Source organism: Lacerta agilis, chromosome 2, assembly GCF_009819535.1.
Source record: "Lacerta agilis isolate rLacAgi1 chromosome 2, rLacAgi1.pri, whole genome shotgun sequence".
Taxonomy (NCBI): Eukaryota; Metazoa; Chordata; class Lepidosauria; order Squamata; family Lacertidae; genus Lacerta; species Lacerta agilis.
The window spans coordinates 54,292,867-54,317,992 of NC_046313.1; the positions used below are offsets into that span (position 1 = coordinate 54,292,867).

Below are 25,126 nucleotides of genomic sequence, written 5' to 3' on the forward strand. Positions count from 1 at the left end.
TTAAACTTCAGCTTCAAGCATCCAAGGATCTAGTCACGTTGCTGAGGCAGGAGGTAAATCAATTCAGTCCTCAGCCTCTCACTGATGTGTGTTTTTCAAACCTCTCCACTACTGAAGGATTTGGGAGGTGGGGAAACAGCAGGAGGCAGCAAGCAGGGTTGTTCTCTTGCCTCTTCTTTGTTTCCCCCCAAAAACCTTTCCAAAAGCCTCTTGCAGCAAACTCAGGGCTGATTTGATTCCCTTTCACCCATCTCAGCAGCACAGTTCGATTCGTGCATGCTTTATGCTGAAGTTGAAAACTAGTCTGAGAAGTCCAGAAGGTGAGGAATTACCTTAATTTACAAGGGAAACAGCACATAAAGCAGCCCCAAACTTTTTACTACTACTATTATTATTATTACAGGCCTTGCACAGGTGGAAGGAGGACTGGAGCAACAGAAATGTCACCACAAATATGACAAACTGACCACTCACCCAAAAAATGCATTAAGCAGCTTTCACATCAGCAGTGATGGCAGATGGATAACGGGTTTACTTACTGGATTTGGAGGGGGGGTGTAAGGGAAAATCCAGATTAAAGGGAAATGAAATGTGGGCTGAAATTTTGATGATGTTGCCAATGGAGACGTCACAAAAACTTCTGAGTATGAGTGGTACAGAATCTGAAATAAATAGCCATGTGGAAACACCTCAGCTCAGGTAGTTTGAACTGTCCCACTCCTTTTACTAGTGCCAGGTTGGCACATGCGCACACACACACAATTCAAACTAGGGTCTTCATTAGGGGTGGGGCTTGCTGCCCATCTGTGCTTGGTTATTGCTTGTGCTTCTCATCACATCGGCTTGGTTCATGTTGATGCTTAGCTGGATTTAGCAGTTTGCACTCAGCGCATAGCAGGTATATTGAATGTGAATTTCTCTCTGCTGTCAAACTTTAGCCCGTCGAGCTGAAAACGTCAAGCTCTGGCTCAGCCAAAATTTGGACAGAGAGAACATGTTAATCAGATTGGCAAATGCAAAACATAGAAAAGAACAGGAACACCGTAATAAACCATAGGATCAAGAACCAATGACAGACATCTGTCAAGGTTATTCATTTGCTGATAAGGCTATAAACAAACTCCAAGGAATGTACTTTTTTTCCATCATGTGCATTGATTGTGATGAAAGCAACTATAATCGTAGTGCAGGGGAAAGGGTAGACCATTCAAACAGATTTGTAATACCACAGTAGAAAGTCTAATATGCATCTCTTGTGTCACCCAGGCTCTCGTTCCTTCCATTCCTCCATCTTCCACAATGCCTACCCCATACCAAAGGTTCCTCAAGACACAGACCTACATTTTTTGTGTATATTAACTCCATGGACACTGGGGGAGATATCAGCATGCTTTGGGGAATCCCAAGGTTTGCAGAATTCTTTTAAACTTAACAAGGAAAAAATACACACATACCCCCCCCCAAAAAAAAAACCTGAATCCAAATGAGGGTGGATTATCCCATGAAATGTTGAGGGACAAAATGGAAAAGAAACCATGGAAACAGTGGGGAGTCTTGAACTGCCATATAGGAGAATATGACTAGTTAGTATACCTGTTAGAAAGTGACTGCAACATGGGGGGTGGGTCTCATTTGTCTCTATAATAACCAAAAGCTTTCATACTGAGGACTTTACTGGGATATTGACTCATCTGTTTGTTCTGTCTTACAACAGATGGGGGGGAACACCTGTAAATTGTCAAGAGAAATGCAGCCATTGCATTTTGTAAGAACACAGATGGGGATGCTAAACTATTTAGGAAAACAGACACAATTAGAGATGAAGTTTCAATGTTTTATTCAAGTTGGGTTTGCTTGTTTGTTTCATTTTAAGTGGTGTCCAGTACAGCATTTTGGGGTCTAATGCCACACACAAAAAGATGGAAGACTGAAGATGTAACCATTAAACTGCTAAAGAGAGAGAGGAGAAGAAGTGATAAAAACAAAGTCCATCTCGTTTAATGCAATATCACTAGGTGATTACAGTTACAAAAGACTTCCCTGCTTATGGCTCTGTTGTACAAGCTTTTCCATAATGAGTGCAAGGGAAAGAACCACAACACGGGGTGTGATTTTTAAGTGGTGTTGGCTGAGTCACATCAAACTTTCTACACGCCAAAGTTATACGAAGTGAACACTCTAAAGCACTCCAAGGACAAGCTGTTGGTGTAGGAGGGAGAACTAAGTAAGACTTAAACGTGTGCGATGCATCTGCCTGAGCAGCCCCTTATCAGACAAATTTGAACACTCCATCACAGAATGAAAGCCTGCTAATTCAAGTGACAGGAAAAGGAGCTTCCCAAGCACTTGGATGGATTGGCATTCTCATAGCATGAATTCCAAATGTCTCCACCATTTCAGGAACCATCATCTTAAGAAAAAGGTTCAAGACAAGAATCAGACCTTCGTATTAATAGCTGGTAAGTATGGTGTTGTAATAAGCAAAATTCCCCCCCCCCCCCAAAAAAAAGGCCTGGAACTGGAGAAAAGAAAAAAAAAAAGCATCACCAGCCTTCTCTGAAAACACACACTTTGAAGCTTAGCCTTCTTTAACCAGGTTCAACATGACTGACACATGGCAATAATTGCATCCCAGACATAAAACATTGAAAAGTACACTAAATTCGGAAGGTAGCTATGCTGTATAGTATTTCAGAATTAATCACCAGAAATAATGGTGGTACAATTCCTTCTTTCATGCTTCAAATTCCAGTCCTAGACCTAGTTTGTGGCCACCTGCGTTGACATTCTTCCCATCCAACAAAGCTGACAATGTCAATTTAATACCTGCATAGTGAGAGAGAAGACATGAGCATTCATACTTAGGAACATAAGGGCAATGCATACAATCTGACAGCGATTTCCGCCCTGACACCGTTTCCGACTGCCATGTTCTGGCTATTTCCGGGAAATTCTGGACATTTGGGAACCCTATTTGAGAGATGTATGAGAACTAGACATACAATGGATATAAAGGGTTAATTAATACTTTCCTGATATAGGACGGTGGTTCCATAACTTCAGTACAACTACAAAAAAACACCCCCCCTCACTAAGCTATTTGCTCACCATTCCTTGTGATATCAGCATTAGCAACACTGTCCTTTGACTCGCCCTCTTTTAGTATTTTAGATTTGATCCAAGCAAAAGACTACACTAAAGCACGATCAATTATCCATAATTCTTACATAGACTGATCAGATAGTCAATTTAGATTTAATGTTATTGACACTGTAGTGGCAATAATTTATCTGAGGAAGTACAACAACAAAAATATCATAAAAAAACAGATCGAGTGGCATTCAGTCGCCTTCACAAGATGCTAGGAGAATTCAAATTTAGATAAAAAATAAACCCTGAAAGAATTGATCCCTAGGGTTGAAGAATAATCAGGCTTTCCACATAGCACAGGCATACAACAAAAACACACATGCCATTTTCTACCATAACCATTTGGACACAAAAGGTCAGCAGCAATTCTATTCCTTGCGTACCTGGCTTCAGAGTCTGAGTATATCCTAAACCAATCAGACTGGAATTATTCACTTTAGCCTGAAAAACAAAAGTGAAGATATCTTTCAAAGTTCTTGTTGCAGATCAGTGGCAAACAGAAATGACAGTTTATTTGCTCAGGGGGAGAAAATTGGGAATTCAGAAAGCATGTGGATGTTTATTTGAAAATGCAGGTCTTGTTGAGTTCAATGGGTCTCCCCACCGCTGCCCATCCCCATCAGCTAAGTGTGCAAAAGACTACTAATGCATTTCCTAACAAACTCTTTACTTTTGCTGAACAAAAGTTTTCTCCAGGTGATCAGTAAAATATTGTGGCTTGCAGCTCAAATGGCACAAGTAGAATGAACTTAGGATGTTGGCTTGCTGCCAGTGTAAAAGGAAAGCAAATGGAAACTTATACTGCCCCACCCATCCACCCATTGATAAATTTGAACCTAAGGCTGAGCATGATGTTTTGCTGCCAGGAATCACTTTAAAAGCTCTCTGCAAGTCATCCAGTTACTAGCCAGCCTCTATACTGCAGCCAAAATACAGAAGGCTGACCTTGAACGAGAGAGCCCTCGCTTTCCACTCTGCTGCAGGTGCGTCAAGCATTATTCCAACCATGGAGATAATTAATGAAAGGGGTCATCAACTTCTACCACAGCTCTGATTACCTATTCGATCCTGCTTTTCACCCTGCCCTCATGCCTCTACTGCCCACCCCCGTTGCCCTCCCCAGTGGGGCCATGTCAGGCACCTGTCCACAAGTGGAACGAGCAGGACAGAGCCACAGCCACCATAGTAAAGACCAGTGTTTTAAAGCATCAGTGCTACTGAAGCTACATGCAGGGCTTAAGTAAATAAGTAAGTAAGTAAGTGTGTGTGTGTGTGTGTGTGTGTGTGTGTGTGTGTAATTTATTATTTATACCCTGCCCATCTGGCTGGGTTTCCCCAGCCACTCTGGGTGTCTTCCAACAGAATATTAAAAACACGATAAAACACCCCCAGGAAGGGGGGGAAATCCCCAGGAAGGAAAATGTAGAGGTTTTTTTCAGGTGCAGAGATTTAAAATAAAATAAAAAATGTTATGAGTTGTACCCAACTAAATTTTACGTGGAGTGGTGAAATTAATGGGCTTAAGTTAGCAATGTGTATTCATTTCAATGGGGCTACTCAGAGTAGAACTAACATTGGACACAACCCTATATGTCTGCAAATAATAAGAATAAGAATAAGAATAAGAAAAATTTTATTATTTATACCCCGCCCATCTGGCTGGCTTTCCCCAGCCACTCTGGACAGCTTCTAACAAAAGATTAAAAATACATTAAAACATCAGTCATTAAAAACTTCCCTAAACAAGACTGCCTTCAGATGTCTTCTAAATGTCAGGTAGTTGTTTATTTCTTTGACATCTGATGGGAGGGCGTTCCACAGGGCGGCCACCACCACCAAGAAGGCCCTCTCCTCCTCCTTGCCCCAGTGGCTTTCAGATATCAGCAGCGCCCTGTGTGACACCAAAATTCAGTGCCCCCCTTGCCTTCCGTTCTAAGTCATTGTTGCAGCACCTTCTCAGCTCGGTGCCCAGTGCGGGCGAACCAGTCGCACTCTCCTAAATCTGCCTCAGCCTAGCCTCAGAACTCGAGTCATCAGATGGAAGAGAGAACGAGCCAGACACAGGTGCAGCAGCTCTTGCAGTACTGCCAGTTCAAAACACACACACAATCTGTTTTCTTGTTTCTTATCAACGTGTCCACGTTGTTAACACCCAATGTATCTGAATACAGCTGAATAACTAGGCGATATAAATGTAGAAAGGTGACATCAAGGGGAAAGCAAATGGAAACAAAAAAGGATTAGTATTTATGAGAGGTACCGAGGTGCGAGTGTCTCCTTTCTCTCAGGGCTGCTTTCCTTGCCTGGACATCGCTTGATAAGTGAAGCAAGAGAAAGCAGTGATTACCAGGTGAGGTAGATGACCCAGCAGATGGGTTGCTGTTGCTCACCAGGAGGGGAGGGGAGGGAAGCAGGAAGGTCTGTGCATTGGCAGAAGCGCAGGACTGGCTCTGCTGATGCTTTTGCACTGCACCAACCTCCCCACCACCTTGCCCCTTGCAGGAAGCAACAGAAACCCACCTGCTGGGAAGCTGGCATAGCTGAACTGCTTCTGGAAATTTTAGTTAAATGGTCTTAGAGTTCCAGGAGAATTAAGCAGTCAACTTCTATAACGGAATAAAAATCTCAATGAAAATGAGTGCCCACATATTACTCACAGAGAAAGATGCATCTGAGTCAATTTGATATTTGGCAGCTATTCCAAAGCGGGTGTTGCTATTTCCAGCTGCCCAAGCAAGATTGACGGCAGTTTCCAATTTATTATTCACCTTCTGATAAATGGAACCTCCAAATTCTGTGCCGTCATTCCTGTAAGAACATTTTTCATACCTTATCGTACAGTCATTTGTGGGAAGAGTACAAGCCTAGGCATGGTTATGTTTATAATTTGCTGCTGAATTGTTTTAATGGTTGGATGCTGTGCTTTTACTCTTTTTTAATGTTTATATTGTTTAGCTTCTCATCATTTGTACACTGCTGTAAGATCGATTACAATCAATTATACATAGTGCTTAATAAAACACATGAAGGAAATATATTAACAGCATCCTTTCACATTTTTTATTTCTTCAATAAATTAGTGTGAACATCAGTCCGTCATCCATTCCATATCATTTCTAAACCCAGATCTCCAAAATCCTTCATCTGGGTTTTGGAGAGCTAGATTTAGAAATGATCTGGAAGGTCATATATATATTTGAATAAATATAAATTTGGATAAGTGAAAATGCAACCTTCCTCCTACCAAAGCACGTAGTGATGTTTAAAGCATCCAAGTTATTGATAAAGAAACAGTATCACCTTCCTTTTCACCAGCTTGATAGCCTTTTTCTTTTCTTACAATGCTTTCCAGTGTGCAATCTTGCCAGTACTTACACATTGGTGTGAAGCTGAAATTCGTCGGTCTTGTAACCAACAGCAAAATTGCTCTGAGTAATTCTGGACTTAGCAGTCTCAAAAGTCATTTGGTAACCTGCCAGCCAACCTTCAAAGCCGATGACAAAGGCACCACGTACTGAAGGACCAGCGATGTCAAAATCCATGTCACAGCCCAAGTTGATATGTTCCCGCTTGTATCCAGACTTGACTTTAGCATTCTTCTTCCTAAAAGGAAAACCATGCTTTATATTACTCGTTTTAATCCATGCATTCTAAAGCTATTTCCCCCTCACTGCTATGTACCAGTCCCACACATTCTCCACAGTTGGAGGCAGAGATGTTTCTCAATATAATTTGCTGGAGACTGCAAGAGGGAAGTCCTCCTGTGCTCTGATCCTGCTTGTGGTTTTTTCCAGAGGCATTTTGGTTGGCCACTTTGAGAACAGAACGCTCAACTAGATGAGTCATGGACGTGATCCAGCAGGTTTCTCTTATGTTCTTGCCACTAGAAACCTTTAGCAGTAGCATGGAGACTGCCAACACAAATTAACCCCTTTTGTTGTATGCTGAGCGACTTGACATGCTACAGTCACCATGCATAAGCTATCTTAAGATGCTACCTCATCATGCATCATGCACCTGGTGGCTGAAACAAGTAGGCCAATTTTTTCAGCCTCTCCATTATTAGAGCTTTTAAAACAAAAACTGGATGGCCACCTATCATGGAGGCTACAGCAACAAATTTATTGCATCAGCAGGGACTGACCTAGATGGTTTTGAGGTCCCAATTCTATGATTCTAACCAGCAATCAGTCCTGTTTTGAGCTGTTGAAACAGGCACTGCACTATTTCAATACAGGGAACTAATGATCAATGCAGTAGGTTAGGAAAATTATTTGGAACATTATCTGAAGATATTGACTCAAAACTGATGGTTGGCAAACATTTTATTTGCAATGCCTTTATCACCAGGCACCCTTCCACATGCTGGTTAAATTAAGGACCTACTTTTTTATCTGTTATCCATCAACCACAGTCTTCCCTCTTAACTCATCCAGCCTTCTTTTAACCTGGATATTTACACTGAAGCCAAATGGAACACTGAGATGATCCAAGACCAAAACCCAGGTGTAGCAGCTCATGACATACACCCCAGGAGGGTGACTGCTACATTAATTGGCAGACATATCCCTCTTTCACGTACCGGCGCCTCCATTTCAAGTTTGGAGAAGAGGCAAACCTCAGAGCCACCTCAAGAGATCACAGTTCAAGGTTCACTGAAGGCAGGTGCTATCAGTAACGCACACCAGTCCTTATCAAGCAACGCTTTCACTACTTCATTTATATCAATGGTGTCACTTAACCACATAATTAATTCAAGGGATGCTGGCCTACCTCCATTTTCCCTAGGATTAATTCAAAGGACATGCATTTCTGACATTTGTGACTCCTGAACAGTGTGACTTTTTTTTAAGCAGCATTATATGGGCAAGAACCTGCCTAATATTAGGCTAAAATATTTGTCCATCTAACCCAGAACTGATTAGACTGACTGGCAGTGGCTCATCACAGTCTCAGGTAGCACTTTCCCATTACCTGTTATCTGACCTAGCTGGAGATGCTGTGCATGCAAGGAACAAGGGAAAATGCCTTATACTCAGACCCTTAGGCCATTAGGTCGGTGCTGGGCATTCAACTGGGTCCTTCTGCATGTGAAGCACAGGTTGTACCTCTGAACTATACTCCCTCCCTAAAGGATGCTTGTGTGGCACTGATGGAGAAAGGGAAAGTCATAAACAGTCCCAACTAACATCTTCCTTCTTCACTTCCCATCCGCCCCGCGGTCTTGCTTGGAAGCCACAGGAAAAACTTCCTCAGCCATTCCCCAGCTTTCTTCGCCAGGCATGTCACACACCCTCTCTTTCAACTCCCAAACTCCATCAAGGGACCCAGTTATAAAAGGAGAGCTGGGTCTTTCCCCACTGAAGCCAGTGGATACGCTGGGGCGTTATCCCAGCATGCAAAAAGCCAGTCTGCTCTGTGCAGCTTTCCCTAGCACCTCTGCGGAAATCAGGGACAGGTTATCCCATCCCAATGTGAAAGATGGATGGGGGAGGGTCTCCTTTGACCTCATACTGGGCTTCAGAGGTGCTCCAAGCTACCAGGTCAGGGGAGAGGTGTGGCTGCTGATGACATTTTGATTGGTTATGAGGGTCAGTCAAAGTCTGCAAACACCTGCACCAAGGGAATGACAGGACTGAGGTTCATCGCTCCCTTGTGTGGTTTCTGCTGTGCCACCAATGAGACAACAGGAAGGCATCCCCCAAAGAAAGAATGGAGGACTCCTAGTGGAAAGGATTACCTGTCGCTGGAGTCCAGTCCACACAAGCATTCCTTTCAGTACCCACTCACTTGGAAAGGGGATTTATGGCTCTGTGTCTTACCCGCCTTTAAGATGTAGCCCTCCTCACTCTGTTATCAGTAATTCAGCTGTTTTGAAAATGCACCTTCTGAAACTGGGTTGCGAAGGGCCACACTTAACGCAACACTAAACACACAACATGCTGTGGCAACTTTTGTCCTTTCATTGCTAATGGCAAGTGCAGGGAGACCAGTTTTCATCAGGACTGTGATGTGGGAGTGGGGAGGTGATTCTTTTCTTTGCCACTGTGGTTCTGATGAAAATCAGTGTTCCCTGTGTCTTGGGTGAATAGCAGCTCTGCAGAGAGGAATTTTATTTAGCGCAATGGTGAAGGAGGAAGGAGCGAAACCACTCCTTTCCTACATTCTGCAGTCCCCAAAGCGAATCACACACACCCCAATTTGAAACAAAAAATATGCAACAACCAAGAGGTGCATTTAACACCATGTCTAAATTGGGCCTTAAAAAGGCTAATTCCCAAATGGGTATTTTAAAAATCACACCAGTAATTAAAAGGATCTATATAATTTAATAATTTTAGTGGATGTCTGATTTAGAGCTTCGTGTCAATGCTAAGGTGGATGCCACATTAACCCCTGGTGCTTTCAGCAAAGGTGCTCTGTCATTTTACATTTTTTATTCCCATCCAGGTAAGAACTGCTAGTAAAACCTGAGTTTGTAATGATGCTGCAAAGCCAAATGTGAAGGCTATGGAGCAGATATTCAGTAATCATTCTGAGATTGAACATCCACAACTCAGGAAAGGGACACCATGCATAATGAATGCAGCCCTGATTACTGGAAATGCAATGCGCTACTTTTAGCTGTGCAACATTCTGACATCAGGAGCATTTAGAAAGGATGATAAAAATGAAGACGCGCACACACAAATATTAAGTACGTATAATCTCCCAGCTGCTTAATCCTCCTGGCCCACATAACATGCAGGAAACAACCACAGCATCGAAACCTTTCATCCAACCAAAGGCATCTAGCATTACAGCCTGCAAGAATGGAGGCCAGAAATCCAGCTGGGGCAGGAGAAGAGGAGGCATCCCAAATAGCACAACTTAGTGGTAAAGAGTGAGGCAGTTAATGTTAAGTAGCACTAAATAGACTTTGCACTACAGGCTGTTGGAAGATGTATTTTGCCTTTATAACACCCACATGTGCATCTTAGGCCGAAATTAGCAACAGTTATGACAACTAGCTCAAGTGATTAACTATTTTAAATAGCACCACACTTAAGTTTGCAAAAAGAGAAGACCTTCATGAAAAGGGGAGAGATGACTGCACACAAAGGATAATCACTAATGAAGCCCAGATTGGAAAGATAAAGCAAATTAAGCTTGCAACTAACAACAACAAAAAAGGTTATTCTACTGTATGAATGTACCCACTCCTTACCCAGTGTTAGGAGAGAATGAGGAGTCAAAGGTCAGCTTCAGTCCATGTGCAAGCTGAACAGAAAAAGAAATTCACCAATTGCATTTATAGTTTGAAAGGATGACTGCTTAAAGAGTTGAAAAACTGCCATCTTTCAATGTAACACTCACCTGATCTTCTAAAGTTATCTCTGTGCCTAGTGTGTTGTCTGTGTTCCACTTCTCTGTGAATGTCAAGCCATATTCTGTCCACCTGTACTTGGTTTCCAAACTTCCAGAAACTTTGGTTGTTTCTGTATTTGCTGAACCTGAGCTTGTAAATTCCTAAGGACAAAATGCAGGGTGAAATTGTTTTTCACAAAGCCACCTTACATAGTTACAAAAATATACAGGCCCCTGTGCAAGTAGACAGGTGGCAGCTAGCTTTATTGGAAGTCAATCTTGCTTTATTGGAAGTGTCAATTAAAGTGACATGAAAAAATCATGTTTGGTCTTTCTCTACTCACCAGTCCATTTTCAGATTTTGTTTTCAAATCCAACTTTATTAAGCCAAATCCTAAGAAAATATAAATGAGCCAGAATGAAGTCAATAACCATCTGGGGCAGGGGCAAGCAGTGTTTCTGATTGAACTTTCATAAAATGTAAGTCTTCTATGCAGGAATAAAAACATTTAAGAAGCTACACTAATTTCTACAGCTTGCAGGAAGGTGGAATATGATTATATAAACATAATATATTATCTAGCCACAGGACAATCAGCATAAACATGATAAACTTATGCTGCTGCTCCTGCAAGAAGTAAACTGAGCTAGATGTGACTATTTGCAGCATTTCTCTATATTTCTATTGATTGGTGTGTTTTCAGTTGTATCTGTTTTAATTCATGTTGTGAGGCAGTACTGGAAGAAAGACAGGCTATAAATAAAATGAATCTTGGGGAACACATGATGAGATCCATGATTCCATGATATATTTAACAGCACACAAACAGTTTTCTTCAAAGGATCAGAAGGCGAATTGCTGAAATAAATACCCCAAAAGAAAACCCCAAATGCACAACACCATCTTTAGTACACAAATTCTGGGACTTGGCCCAAATTTATTCCCTTCCACAGGTTGCAGAGTGAAGTGACAAGACTGATTACTCAGGCTGACAGCAGCTGGATAAAACTGTTAATTCAGTCTGGTCAAAAAAGGGACATGTCTCCCCTTGTCTCTGCCACTGAAAAATAATTTAAAAATACTGTACGCAATTGCCAACGCTGCCTCCAGATATACAGTTAGATGGGCTTAGATAGGCTTTTACAAGTGGGAGCTGCATCTGAGAACAATTCTTTGCATCCCTCTGCTGCACTTTACACCTTGAAGGACCTGAGCTATACTCATAAATACATACGGACAGAGAAGTCCTGTGCATCTTTAATCAGAAGGTTTACTAAGTGAGTTGAATGATGCCCAGAAGCTAGTGCATATTGGGAAAGACCTACAGTATTCATAGGGCATAGTTTGATCTATGTATATTGACTATGATCCATAACACACACAACTGGCCAGAAACTGCAATTATAGTTGTGTGAAATCCTAGTAATCAACAACCCAGATAACCAGTGAAAGACCACCCATTTCCTTGTGGCAATATTTACCATATCCCTTGGTGAAGATGTCTCGAGCAGATTTTCCTAGGTCAGCATAAGCAGGGGGAACAGCCATTTTCTGCCAAAAAAAGAGAGAAGACACTTGAGTTATAGTTTTGTGGATAATCCAAACACCACGGTGCTTTTGTCATTCCAGGTCCAGTCATCAGTTAACCAAAAAGTGTACTAATTAAAGCCTTTTTCATGTTACAGCACCGAGATGCCCCCTCACTGGTCACTGTAAAAACAATCCCCACAGTCAAGAATAGAGCTGAGTTTGTCGTGACCTTTATTTGTAATGTTGAATCGCTCTCTCTCTCTCTCTCTCTCTCTCTATATATATATATATATATATGAGAAAATTAAGATAAGAAGAAAAATCCTGGGGCTTTAATTTACCTCTTGATCCTTAACACCAGTAGTTCTCCTACATGAACAGATCACAATGATCTGGGCTGCTAGGTGAAAGTGAAACAACATGTCACTCTGGATCTGCTGAGTTACCAACACCTTCCCCCCCCCCCCAAAAATACAGAGCTCACTCTTTATGTTTTTCCTTCTTCCAAATCTTTCCACAAATGAAGGAGACAGGATCATTTATTTAAGCATTTTTTTTCTCTTTTCCAGCTAGCCTTGAAGCCCAAAGCATCCAGCAGAAACAGTCAGCAAAATCAAACAAAACTATCAAAGTTATGCAATATTAGGATCTGGATCCAGCACCTTGTTAAATGTCAACACATAAAAGTTATTCTAAAAACAATCATTCTTTAGGAACAGGAACCATAGAGATCCATTTCATAGCAATCAAGTCTATAACCACAGGAGGTTAACAAATCTTATAACTGAGCTCAATGAAATGACATTTTAAAGCATCTTTGCTCTTCTCCTGCAAGGCCGGTATGTTACACGTAAGTGGACTTGCCTTGCAATAACCAAGACAGGCCCAACTCATGAACCCTTAAATCTTTTACTCTTCACCCAGATGAATATGCAACAGTGCCTTACACCTTATCTGACTCATTACACATGGTGCAGGATTTTTTATTGTAGAAACTGAAGATTCCACCCTCATTTCTTAAATGGATTAGAAAAAGCCATGTCCAACAGGTACTGTAGATCGTGATCTACCGGTAGATCACTGGCTCCCCCCAAAAAAGGGTTTTTAACTCTGTGAGTAGATCGCAGTCTATTGGGAGTTGGCCACCCCTGGATTAGAAGATCCATTAGTATACTACTAGCTGCACACCATAGGTTAGAACAGGCTTCCTCAACCTCGGCCCTCCAGATGTTTTTGGCCTACAACTCCCATGATCCCTAGCTAACAGGACCAGTGGTCAGGGATGATGAGAATTGTAGTCTCAAAACATCTGGAGGGCTGAGGTTGAGGAATCCTCAACAGAATATACAGAATAATTTATTTTGCCAGTAAGCAACAGACATTGAGGATCTATTTCATATTTCACAGACAGAATGATTTACCATAATTCTGTTAAAAAGGAGAACGCAAAGTAAGGATATGTTGTTGTTGTTGTTCAGTCATGTCCGACTCTTCGTGACCCCATGGACCAGAGCATGCCTCCCACAGTGAAAAGTAAGGAAAGTAAGGAAAGTGAGGATATGCTGAACACCAAATGGTGCGTGTCCCTAAACCTTTTTGGAGCAAGCACCACTAAGTTGTTGCTTATTTTGGCTCCAGACCAGAAGCAATTTGCTTTTACAAGAGAAATACCAGAGCACACATGTCAGATAGGTACTTTAGCAGTTATTCACAGCCTGAAGCGCTAAGTGCAACAAGCTGTTGCATGCCAGAGTTGGATACTGCTCTTAGATAAGTCAAGAGTCTCAAGAGTCTCTCTTCTGGCTCAAATTGAACTGCTACATCAAGCAAACCATGAAAACAAACTACAAAGAATGTTTCTGACCTAGTGACATAGTCAACATTCTTGAGAGTACACTGATTGAGAGGTACGAACCCCAGGCAATACTAACTTAACTATTCTGTGACCGTCTCCAGGGTGCTCCAAGCCTGCCACCCAACTCAGTACACTTAAAATGGATACTCCTCAACTAATCAGATCTTTAGCAAAATGAAAGACCCAAAGGCCAAGAATCATATACTCAGCAGTGTAACTAGCCGCTCGGGTGCCTGGTTCGTCCTGCAGGCAGGGCAAGCCGCCCATGGGGATGGGAGGGGGTGCTGCATGGAACCTCTCCACCGCCCGCCCTTCAGCTGTAGGGTGGCTGATGGACAGGTGGAGGGCAGACGCAAACTCCAAGCTGCCGTTTCAGGCAGCGCAGAGCCTGCAGGCGCGAAGCCACCACATCATTCCCAGGAGAGATGTGTGGCTTGGGCACACAGCAGGCCCCGCGGTAAGTGCCAGCCCCTGCAGTGTGGCGCCTAGTGCCAGCCGCGTTTCGTTACGTTTGTTGCCTAAACTAAAAAGTTTCTTGAGCCCCATTTTTTTTAACTCACGTTTGTGTCATTTTGTCACATCCCCTCACTGATGACACCGGATGGGGCCACACACACCCCTTTCTCCGCCACTGCATATACTCAATACTTGTCACTGTGAAAGGCTAAAAGAGAGCCATGTAATGTTAACAGATCTCAAAAGCAGTTGACCTGAATGTGAGCACTAGGTCAGAGAAGGGACCTCTCAAGATTCTTCAGGTGTCTGGAGTGACTAGATCTTTCCATGCGCCAAGCACTGTCTCTGCTCCAAAACCAGAAAATTCCTCTCAGAGGAGCTTGTCTTCATTGGCCTCCTTCTCCAGTGCTGTACTTGTCCACTGTTATACTAGTGTGAGCTGGAGGAAACAATACCTGGAACAGCTCCTTTACATCCTTAATGATGTTTTCGTGGTGCTCAGATGTGACAGCTATCAGTCAGGACAACTTCTATTCCAACTGGCTACAAATCCATTCTAAAACACCAGTAAGCAGAACTGAAGAAAGCCATGTCCCCAGGATCAGCTCCAGGGTTTTTCAAGCAAGCCACCACAGCACGGGAAACGTCAGCGATGGCGGTGTGATGAATCAATCATGACATGCCAGCTTAATGCAGCAGTCTAAACTATAACTATGAAGCAGTGGGAGGTGTCCAAATCCCATTTTATGCAATTACTGAAATTAAGGAATATAAATAATAATCCTGTATCTAATGAGAATTGAGTTCTAAGCAACTATTAACTTCACAGGGGATCAGGTGTCTGAAACAGACAATGTCACAGTGTTTTTTTCTGTGGTTAACCCCGATTAAGATATGAATCATCAAGGGGAGGAAAAGTTACTTGCTTCCTCTGTGCAAGAGCTGATCAATCGTTTTAGGCCTGCTGTAGCTCAAAGACAACTGTCGGCCTCCACAAGTTGAAAGTTCAATGAGCTTAATGAGTGGGGCTGCGGGGTCTTAACAGGGCAGCCTGTAAACGCCCCCAATATATCAGTTCTGGGATCTCAGAATGTGAACTCTGAGTGGGTCATAAGTGAAACTGCATGTCAGTGTCTGATCCCAGCCTTGAAGATGATAAAGCCATCACATGACTCAATCCCTGTTCAAGGATATCACCAAGACTGAAATAGCAGGGACAAAACGCAAGTCAGTGTTAAGCGCTCCTGACTTAGCAACACTAAACTCTGGCATCTGTTGCCCCACCTCATGATTCTGCAATTTATAGGATTATTACATTTTTAAAAGATGTTGTGGAAGCAAAGTCAGGTAGCAAGCTTTAAAAGCTAGTTGTTTTAGGAAACACCACCTGGCATGAATAGGTTGGAGTTCCTTCATACTCGGGTTAAGAAGCCTCCCTCTAAAAGAAAAGTAACTTTGTTCTTGTATATCCCTGTCACAGAATATATAATAAATAAATAAATATTTACACCCCAGCCACTCTGCGTGACTTCCAACAAAAATATTAAATATACAATAAAACATCAAACATTAAAAACTTCCCTAAACAGGGCTGCCTTCAGACATCTTCTAAAAGTCAGATAATTGTTTATTTCCTTGACATCTGATGGGAGGGCGTTCCACAGGGCGGGCACCACTACCAAGAGGGCCCTGTGCCTGGTTCCCTGTAGCTTCACTTCGCAGTGAGGGAACCACCAGAAGACCCTCGGAGCTGGACCTCAGTGTCCGGGCAGAATGATGGGGGTGGAGATGCTCCTTCAGGTATACTGGGCCAAGGCCGTATAGGGCTTTAAAGGTCAGCACCAACACTTTGGCAAAAGAAAAGGTCAGCACCAACAAAACGGCATAAGAACTTTCTCTTTAAATAAATACAAGTCTGCATAGCCCAGGCATAGGCAAACTCCGGGCAGGCTAGGGCTGATGGGAATTGGAACTACAATTCCCATCAGCCCTAGCTAACAGGACCAGTGGTCAGAGATGATGGGAATTGTAGTCTCAAAACATCTGGAGGGCCAGAGTTTGCCTATGCCTGGCATAGCCACAAAGGGATGACAAGTTGAAACTGTTTTGGACCCTTGGGCATGGAACAATTCATTTTTAAACCAAGAGGAATGATTTGCTGTCTTAAAAAAACAAAACACTTTTCTTATCTTATTTTAAGGGCACAAGAAAAGCCCTGCAGGATCAGGCCAAAAGCCCACCAAGTCCAGTATACTGTTCTCATAGTGCACAACCAGATGCCCACTGGAAGGCCCTGAGTGGAACAGCATTCTCCCAACTTGTGATTCCCAGCAACTGGCATTTGAAGGCATATTGCCTCTGACTAAGTGGGGAGAGAGGTATAGTAGCAGCACTACTACGAGTGCAACACGCCTGTTCTGCGTTTGTAAGAACTCATTTGTTTAGTGTGGCAGCACCTGCCCATTGGAACTCCCTGCATATTGAGACCAAGCTTAGAAAGTTAAGATCATTTTAACCTGTTTTAGTATTTTAACTTTTGTATATTTTAGCATAGTTGCAAATTTCTCTTGATTTAACTGCTTTATCTTTCATAAACAGCTTTGAGGTGCTGTTGTTTCACAACCAGGTGGCGTATGAATTTTTATGAAATAGGTAAGAATACACTTCTCAGTCTCTGCTGTGAAAACCAATGTACATTAGGCAGTCTTAAGTTCCGGTGTTGGTCAACCTCTGTCTTGGCACCCACCTCCATGCCACTTTCTGCTGCTGATCCATCTCTCTTGCCCTTAGTACCTCTCCTGCAGCTGGTACAGAAGCTGAGGATCCTGCTTCTGTACTAGCTAGACCTTCACTCCTGCTTGAGCCCCAGATCGCTTGCCACCACCACACACCCTAGCCAGGCATGAGGAATAGACTTTAGACCAGTGTTTTTCAACCTTTTTTGGGCAAAGGCACACTTGTTTCATGAAAAAAATCACGAGGCACACCACCATTAGAAAATGTTAAAAAAATTAACTCTGTGCCTATATTGACTATATATAAAGTAATTCTCTTGAATAGGAATCAAATAAACACAAAGAAAGTATTTTATAATTACTCTATTATGAAATAGTAAGTAAACAGAAATTCTTCTCTCCGCTGCTGCGCACACTGTGCTTTGGCGGGAAGGAAGTCGGAAGATGATGTCAAAAAACCCACATACCCCCCATACCCAGGACACAGTCCGGTGCCCGCAAAAGAAAAAAGATTTTTTAATGGAAAATTCCAAGAAAATACACGTCCTTAATAGTCTTAAGCCAATTTCAGGCTATGTTCACTTCACTTGCCAAACTGCACTCCCACTGAACCGCAAAAGGAGGGCTGCAACCATCATAAACGCAAGTTTCCAGCATCCATGCTGGCAGCTTATGGAGGGGGCGGGGAAGGGCCCACGTCAAAGCGACGGCAAGGAGGAAAATAATACTATTATACCGACACCCTGTATCAACGCAAAAGATTTTGCCTAGTTTTTCTGTCAATCTAATTGGATGTTATAGCCGAGATACTCAAAGCAATTAATTAAAAAAAACCCGCATAGGAAGCGCACTTCACATACTTCGGGGCACAAAAGTTTAAGCAGGCGCGTGTAGAAGGAGAAAGGGGGAGGCCGCCGCTCCCTTTATTAGAGGCTCCTGGAAAGCGCGCCAACGAGCAGGCAGCCGGCAGAGGAAGAGCAAGCAGTGGTAACTGCCCTTCACGCCCTCCGGCGCCGCTTCTCCACCCTCGCACCGCCCTCCCTCCGCCGACGGCTCCGCCAAACGCACCACCGCGGTGCCGCCCTCGCGGCTTCTTCCCTCGACCAGCCCGCCCATCTCATCGCTGCCTCCATTTTGCCCGCGCAGCGTCAGTAGCGCCGAAGGGCGGGAAAACAAACCCCGCCAGGTCCGGCCACAAGCCCCGTCTGCCGTTACCCCGAGGGGAGTCCCCTCCTAGGCGCCGCGAATTTAGCTAAGCGGGGCCTCGAAAAGAGCCAAAGAGAGGCGTCGCTGCGGTCTCTTCTCCACCCGCGCCACTCACCTCCACCGTAATGGCCATACCGCGACATCTTCACCCGAGTAGGGGGGGAAATCCCAACCATCTCCACGGCACACTAGGCAACATCTCGCGGCACACTAGTGTGCCGCGGAACAGTGGTTGAAAAACACTGCTTTAGACCCCCATCAAAAAAGTTAAAGAGTAACAAGTAATGTATCATTTTCACGGAGTCTGGAGACTGTGGCAGAATCCTAAGGTACCAGCAGCTACAGAATGTCAGGGCTGATCTTGACACAGTGTTTAATACTAAGGCAATCAATCCCAATAGGAGCAGCTTTGTACAAAGAGGTTTCCAGGTTTGGTCTTAATCACATAATATTGTGTTTTTCTCCAAGTAATTCAGCTTTCCTTGCTGCATTTGATCACTTTCTTGCTGCTGGTTAGCAGTAACCCTCCCCCCTCCCAACACGATGCAGCACACAGTGTTAGAAACTCAGATATATAAGCTAGGTGCCAAATGGCTCCTTAAGCCAAGATTGCCATTGCCAAAACGGAATGTCTACTTGCTATTTTGGGGTAAGACAGCTCTAAAGTTTTATTTTCCAAATGATGGACTGACTGTGATTGAGTCTCAGTTAAACATCTGGCTAGTTCAGATGACAACCTTGAGTAAGGTCAAGAGCTTTGAGAACTTGAGAATGCTTTGATGGTGTTTCCTGCTTGGCAGGGGGTTGGACTGGATGGCCCTTGTGGTCTCTTCCAATTCTATGACTCTATGATTCTATGAACTTAAATAAGAAAACTGATTTGATCCAGGGACAGTCCACATATAAGAGGCCCATTCCAACCTTTTTTTCTTAATGGTGACTGCTGCTGCTTAGGCTGCACAGAGAAAGCAATATGTTTCCAGAAAAAAAAAGTATTCCAATTGTGCTGATAAAATATAACAGATAGAATTCTACAGGATGGGGTATTAGTGTGTGAAAACTGTCCATCTTCACTTGGTTGCAAGTGGTCAAAAGCCAGCTGGAAAATGTGGCTGGCGCCTGACCAATTTCAAACACTGGTAGCACACCTTGCCACAAAGCTACTGTAAGCAAATAATTTCTACACACACTGAATCCTACCTTATTCTCCTTGACTTACTGTGTGAACAGGTGCAGAAAGCAATCAAACCTAAGCCCTTCAGCCCACAGAACATGACTGATATTAGCCTCAGTAAGATTTACACATTCATATTACTAAATACAAAGGTGATTCAAGAGACTAATATTTGTTCTGACTTCCTGCTCCACAGTCAAACCTCCATAAAATTCCAGCTCTAACCCACATGCAGACTTCACAGTCATATTGACTGAAGTGACATTTTGCATGGGACCTGACCTGACCACACAGAAGTGGTAGGAAAATGCCTTGCTACTCATTTGCTGATAATATTTTTACATAAGAACATAAGAGCCTGCTTGGTCAAGCCAAGGGTCATCTAGTCTTGTGTTCTGTTCTCACAGTGGCAAACCACATGTTTATGGGAAACCAACAAGCAGGATTCAAGCACAAGTACACTCCCCTCTCCTGTGGCTCCAAGCAACTGGTTTTCAGAAGCATTGCTGCCTCCAACCACTGGGGCAGAGCATAGCCATTATGGCTAGCAGCCATTTTAGTGGCTCTCAAACTAGATACATAACCCGCTGAGGAAGAAATCCTACATTTGCTAACTTGGTCCACATACTGTTCACACTGTATGTATGGGGTTCTGTTCAGTCACCTGTAAATGTTTCCTATTACGGAGGAATAATTTTTGTCTAAAGCACAGAGATGTGGCCACCACAGAAGTTAGAGCCAAACATATCAGACTGCAGAAGTGGAAAGTCGCCAAGTCTCCTGATGAAAGACATCTTAGATCTTGCAGCTCACAAGCAATAATACATTATATTAAAAGAAGGGTGGAATATACATTTCAAAATACCCCACATAATTTCTTGGAATCTTCTGCAGACTGAAAAGATGGATTTTGCCCCCTCTGCAACACCAACACTGATTTTTTTTCTCTCTCTCTCTCTCTCTTAATCTTTTTTTCCATTGTAAAAAAATGATTACCAGAATAGTCAAATCAATATATGTAGTAACTGCAAATTGTGCCATAATTAAGGCACAGAACTTGACACATCAATGACATGAAAAGCATGGGGCAGGGAGAAAAATGGGAGATTGGAGACTTAATGCTACCTGTCCGTTATCACTAACTGCATCGCTGGGAATGGGGGGGGGGCGTCTTTCATTGTATCTTTTAAAAACATTTCAATAAACAACAAACAAAATGGACCAAATTTCTTCTCCATATATCAAGCCACTATCCCTCCCATACATCTATATAAACACACACACACACACACACACACAACCCATTCCTAACAGTGCTAGCCTTATCTTATCTCCACTGTCACCTAGGTCATGTCTATCTCATCTTTGCAACCCACAGTCAGTATTTGACTTGTACCAATCCTCCTCTTTTGCATCTAATGTTCCTTGGTGAGAAACAGTTTGCACTCAGCTCCTGCTTTCCATAGGTGGTAAAAGGACAGTGAGTGCACAGTTCTCTCTGTGCTTTTATGTTGTGCATTTGAAGATTTTCTTTGCCTTCTCTCTAGTGATATCCATCCTGCAATCTTGATGTACCGGTACCTTTCGTATACTCATTATCAAGATCTGAATGCAGCATTGTGAGCACTCGGTTCTGACTCCACCCCCTAGCTGGATGAGGATACAGGAGGAGAACAGGAATGACAAATGTGCCCGAGTGTATCATTTCCCAAATAAATAAAGCATGGGCAGAGCTTTGTGTTTAAAATATATGTTCCTTCAAAGCAGCAGTATGGCATGCAACTGAAATGATAGGGAACTTGTTTACAGACTCACCATGGATTTTTATTCAGAAAACAATTTTAGCTCCACATATTACAGGACTACAATTCCCATCATGCCTGAACATTGACCATGATGACCAGAGCTGCTGGGAGTTGGAGTCCAACAACATCTGGAAGGCCGCAGGTTTCGCTGCCCTGATGAAAGCAGGTTTTATTATTTTTATTAGCATTCACTGAATAATAATGTATAAAATTTAGGATGACATCCTAGACAAGCTTACTAGTAAGTCGCATTGAACTCTATTATTATTCTTAAATCTGCATATATAGCTAAGAATCTAACTGTAGCTTCATCATATATGTATCAGCTGAAAATCATGCTGCAGTAACTTTTCCACAAGAAGCTCAGGTTTGGAAGGAAAATACCTTCTTCTTTTGTGTTTTAAGATTTAGATTTTGTTCTTACTTTGCCTCTAGGTGTCTTTTTAAATGTGTTGCTTTATTTCTGCTACAGACTTTAGTATATGCCTTGCTAAAAGAGCAGAGGCATATGCAAATTGAGCCCCTTTAAAACAATAGCCTCAGTGTAACTTCCCACAGATATCAGTATCTGCTAAATGTAATATGTGAATGACTGCATGAGTCTGTTTTGCTCCTTGGACACTTGTCTGGAACACAACACCTGTACCAGCAGCCAGAATATTTGTATATGACAGTGTACATGCTTCTTTCATATAGTAGCCTTCAATCCCTTGGATTTCAAGTCAGTCAACCTGAACCAGCTGAGGACATCTGACTTCTGCACATGTTATCCACCTGCCAAATCAGGAACCTGTGGGCATACTGGTATGTCTCATTTGTATCTGAAGGTGGATGCTATCTCTCTGCATTGCTTTTGACAAAATGTGCACTTGAACCTTCATCCTTATTCTGACATATACAATCTGCATCCGAGCCATAATGGTTGCAAAAATCAGCTGCAAAAACAGGTCACATTCAGATAGCCCTTTTGAAACACATCAAAATCAATCTGAGAATTAAGGTATTTCCCATTGCAGACACTGGAATTTGATGTAGCCACGCTCTTGAATATTGAAATTAAATATTGCTATTTATTTTTTAAATGACATTCCTTTAGAATTATCTACATCCATTTGAAGACATTCAAATACACCCATCCGATTGGGACAAAACCTCATGACTTCAAGTTCTCCGCCCATTGAACTTTTGCCTTCATCCAGCAGATATAAGAACAAGCAAGGGCATTACGGGCATTTAGAGGTCAAGGGGAAGATCCTGAAAAGAGGAAACTGGAGGGAAGCAGCACCCACTAACAGGTAGCCAGAAAAGGCTACGACACTGTTACCTGTGCGCTGCATCTAGACCTTGCCAAACCCACGGTTACCATGTCTGTGGCCTACCCCGGAGTTACACCATCTGCCCTCGCTACTACCTTGGGTATGTGCTGCCCAGGAGGGCAAGGAGCATTCAGCTTGAGGCCTTTCCAGTGAGGAAGAGCACATGGAGTCGGCGCAAAGCACGCTTCGCGCACCGAGAAGGTCACCTACAATTCGATACCGCTGAGCGCGGAGAGAAGGGGAATGCCAGACCCCCTCGTCCCCGTCTTCCAGGAGCCCCCGGCGGGGATGGGCTGGCACGCAGATGGCGCGGGCTTGGAAGAAGAGGTGTCCAAGGGCCAGCCGGGCACCTCTGGGAGGGAAGGATGGAGAGACGGAAAGAGGTTTGATGGGAAGCAGATGCGCACGAAGGAGGCCCGCGAGAGGGCTTCTGGCAACCCCCTTCTAACATCGCGGCGGCGGAGGCGAAGCGAGGCGGCTTCGTCGAGGGCTTTCCGGGGCCTGCGGCGGCGTGCCGATCAGGCAGCCTTCGCGGCCTTGAAATAGAAAGGGCAAGGCGCCAGGGGTCGAGCTGGAGGGCAAGGCGATTTCTCCTCGCCATCCTCGCGACGGCCACCTCCCAAGGCCTGCAGTGGCGCAAAGCCTTCTCCTTCCCCCAGCATCCCTCTCTCCGGCCGCAGCGGGCAAGGGAGCAGTAGCCACGCCAAGGCCGCCTGCCCCGGCTCGCCTTCCCTCCCGATCCCTGCGGCGGCCCGGAGAGAGGCTGGCTTGCAGCCCCGGCGCCAGCAGCGGCCGATCTTGCTCGTGCGCCTTACCGTGTCTTTGCCGTGGCCGCAGCAAGACTTCTGGTGAGCGGCGGCGGTGGCGGCGGGAGGGGCGGCGGAGGCGGCGTGGAACGGGGCGGATCTTGCAGGCGCCGAGGCCAGCATCGCGGGAGAGCCACGGGCAGCAGGCAGGCAGGCAGGCAGACGGACCCTCCCCGCCCAGCAGAGGGACGTGACTGCGCCGCCGTCGGACGCTCGCCGGCCGCGGATAGGCTGAGCGCAGGGGACGAGAGGGGGGTAGGATGGCAGAAGAAGCGGGGCTGGGCTTTCCGGGCGAAGGGAGAGGCTCGGCCAATGAGCCACGGGCGGCGTCTTTCGCGTCTTAAGCCGCACGGTGGTTGCCAAGCGCGACACTGGAGGCGGGCGCCCGCGGGAGTCGCCGGATCGTTCAGGTTTAGCGCATCGCCTCGCCTCGCCTTTTCTGCCCCGGGTCGCTGCTGCAGTTCGAGACGGGGTGGCGAGGAGGTGGTGTTAAAGGCCTCGTCTCCAACTGAAATCGGTGGCCCTCGCATCCAAGCGGAGCTCCCGCTCAGGAATGGAGGTCTTTAGTAGCATTTATTCCTCGCTTTACACACACAAGTCTCCAAGTGAATAGAACACACGAAACAGCTAGAAATCCGTTAAAAGCCGCAGAGCATAGATCGCTTCACCAGATAATCCGTGAGGATCGTTCGCACGTAGGCAGCGGAAGGCTGGCGTTAATTCCGGATATCCTAAAATGCATGGCAAGAATGCCCGGTGGAAACAGGAGAAGCTGTCCAAAAACATAAGCAGCGTCTGCTGAATCAGGCCAGTGAAGCCTCTAGACCAGCGTCCGGCTCTGGCCGTGGGCAGCCCTCAAGCAAGATAAGCACAAGGGATATATCTGAAGGTCTTGGAGACAATGGGAGCCCTGCATATAGACACAAGAAGAGGAGTGGGGAACCCACCACATTAGTACTGGCCATCAAATGAGAGGGAGCAGCCCTTAGGGACATAAAACATAGAGATTCGGACTAAACACCAGGAGGAACTTCCTGACATTAAGAGCTGTTCCACAGTGAAAAGGACTCCCTTGGAAGGTGATGGACTCTCCTTCCTTGGAGGTTTTTAAGCAGAGGTTGGATGGCCATCTGTCATGGATGCTTTAGCATTGCAGGGGGTTGAAGCAGTAGATGAATCAGGCCATTGTTCCATTCAGCCCATTATTACCGGTATGCACACTGACGCTGGTGGCACTGTGGGTTAAACCACTGAGCCTAGGGCTTGCTGATCAGAAGGTTGGCAGTTCGAATCCCCGTGACAGGGTGAGCTCCCGTTGCTCGGTCCCAGCTCCTGCCCACCTAGCAGTTCAGAAGTACGTCAAAGTGCAAGTAGATAAATAGGTATTGCTCTTCCCCTTGGGACTGGAATAGGGGAAAGAAAATGGTGACAACTGCTCAGGTGGTAGATGACTAGAGCATGGGAGTGGGAAGGAAGGGCCATATTTTCACCATGTTGTATAGAGGAAGTCAACGAAGAAAGAAACACGAACTCAGGACAAAAAGGAGAAACGAGCTAAGAGGAGACACATTTGGCAAACCCTCACCATGATCGCCAAAGAATAGAGGGAAGTTGCATAATGGTAATGGAATGAATATTCAGGGAAAGCAGGAGAAAGAAGCTTCATGCCTGGTTAACAGGGTGGGTGGTAACAGGGATGGATCTGGAGAGGAGGGGAGAATGAGAAGCTTTGATCATTGAGTTTA

At 44.3% G+C, this 25,126-nt stretch overlaps 1 protein-coding gene across 1 annotated transcript; it reads right to left on the bottom strand.

Moving 5' to 3' along the window:
• Positions 1-2,546: 2,546 nt before the first annotated feature.
• Positions 2,547-23,583, bottom strand: VDAC1 (voltage dependent anion channel 1). The gene is made up of 9 exons (XM_033140086.1): positions 23,391-23,583; positions 11,980-12,049; positions 10,842-10,891; positions 10,507-10,659; positions 10,358-10,410; positions 6,526-6,753; positions 5,808-5,958; positions 3,534-3,591; positions 2,547-2,826 (listed from the first exon to the last, which is right to left on the bottom strand). The coding sequence occupies exons 1-9, from the start codon at positions 23,502-23,504 to the stop codon at positions 2,735-2,737; spliced, it is 969 nt and encodes a 322-aa protein (XP_032995977.1). The 5' UTR covers positions 23,505-23,583; the 3' UTR covers positions 2,547-2,734.
• Positions 23,584-25,126: the final 1,543 nt, after the last annotated feature.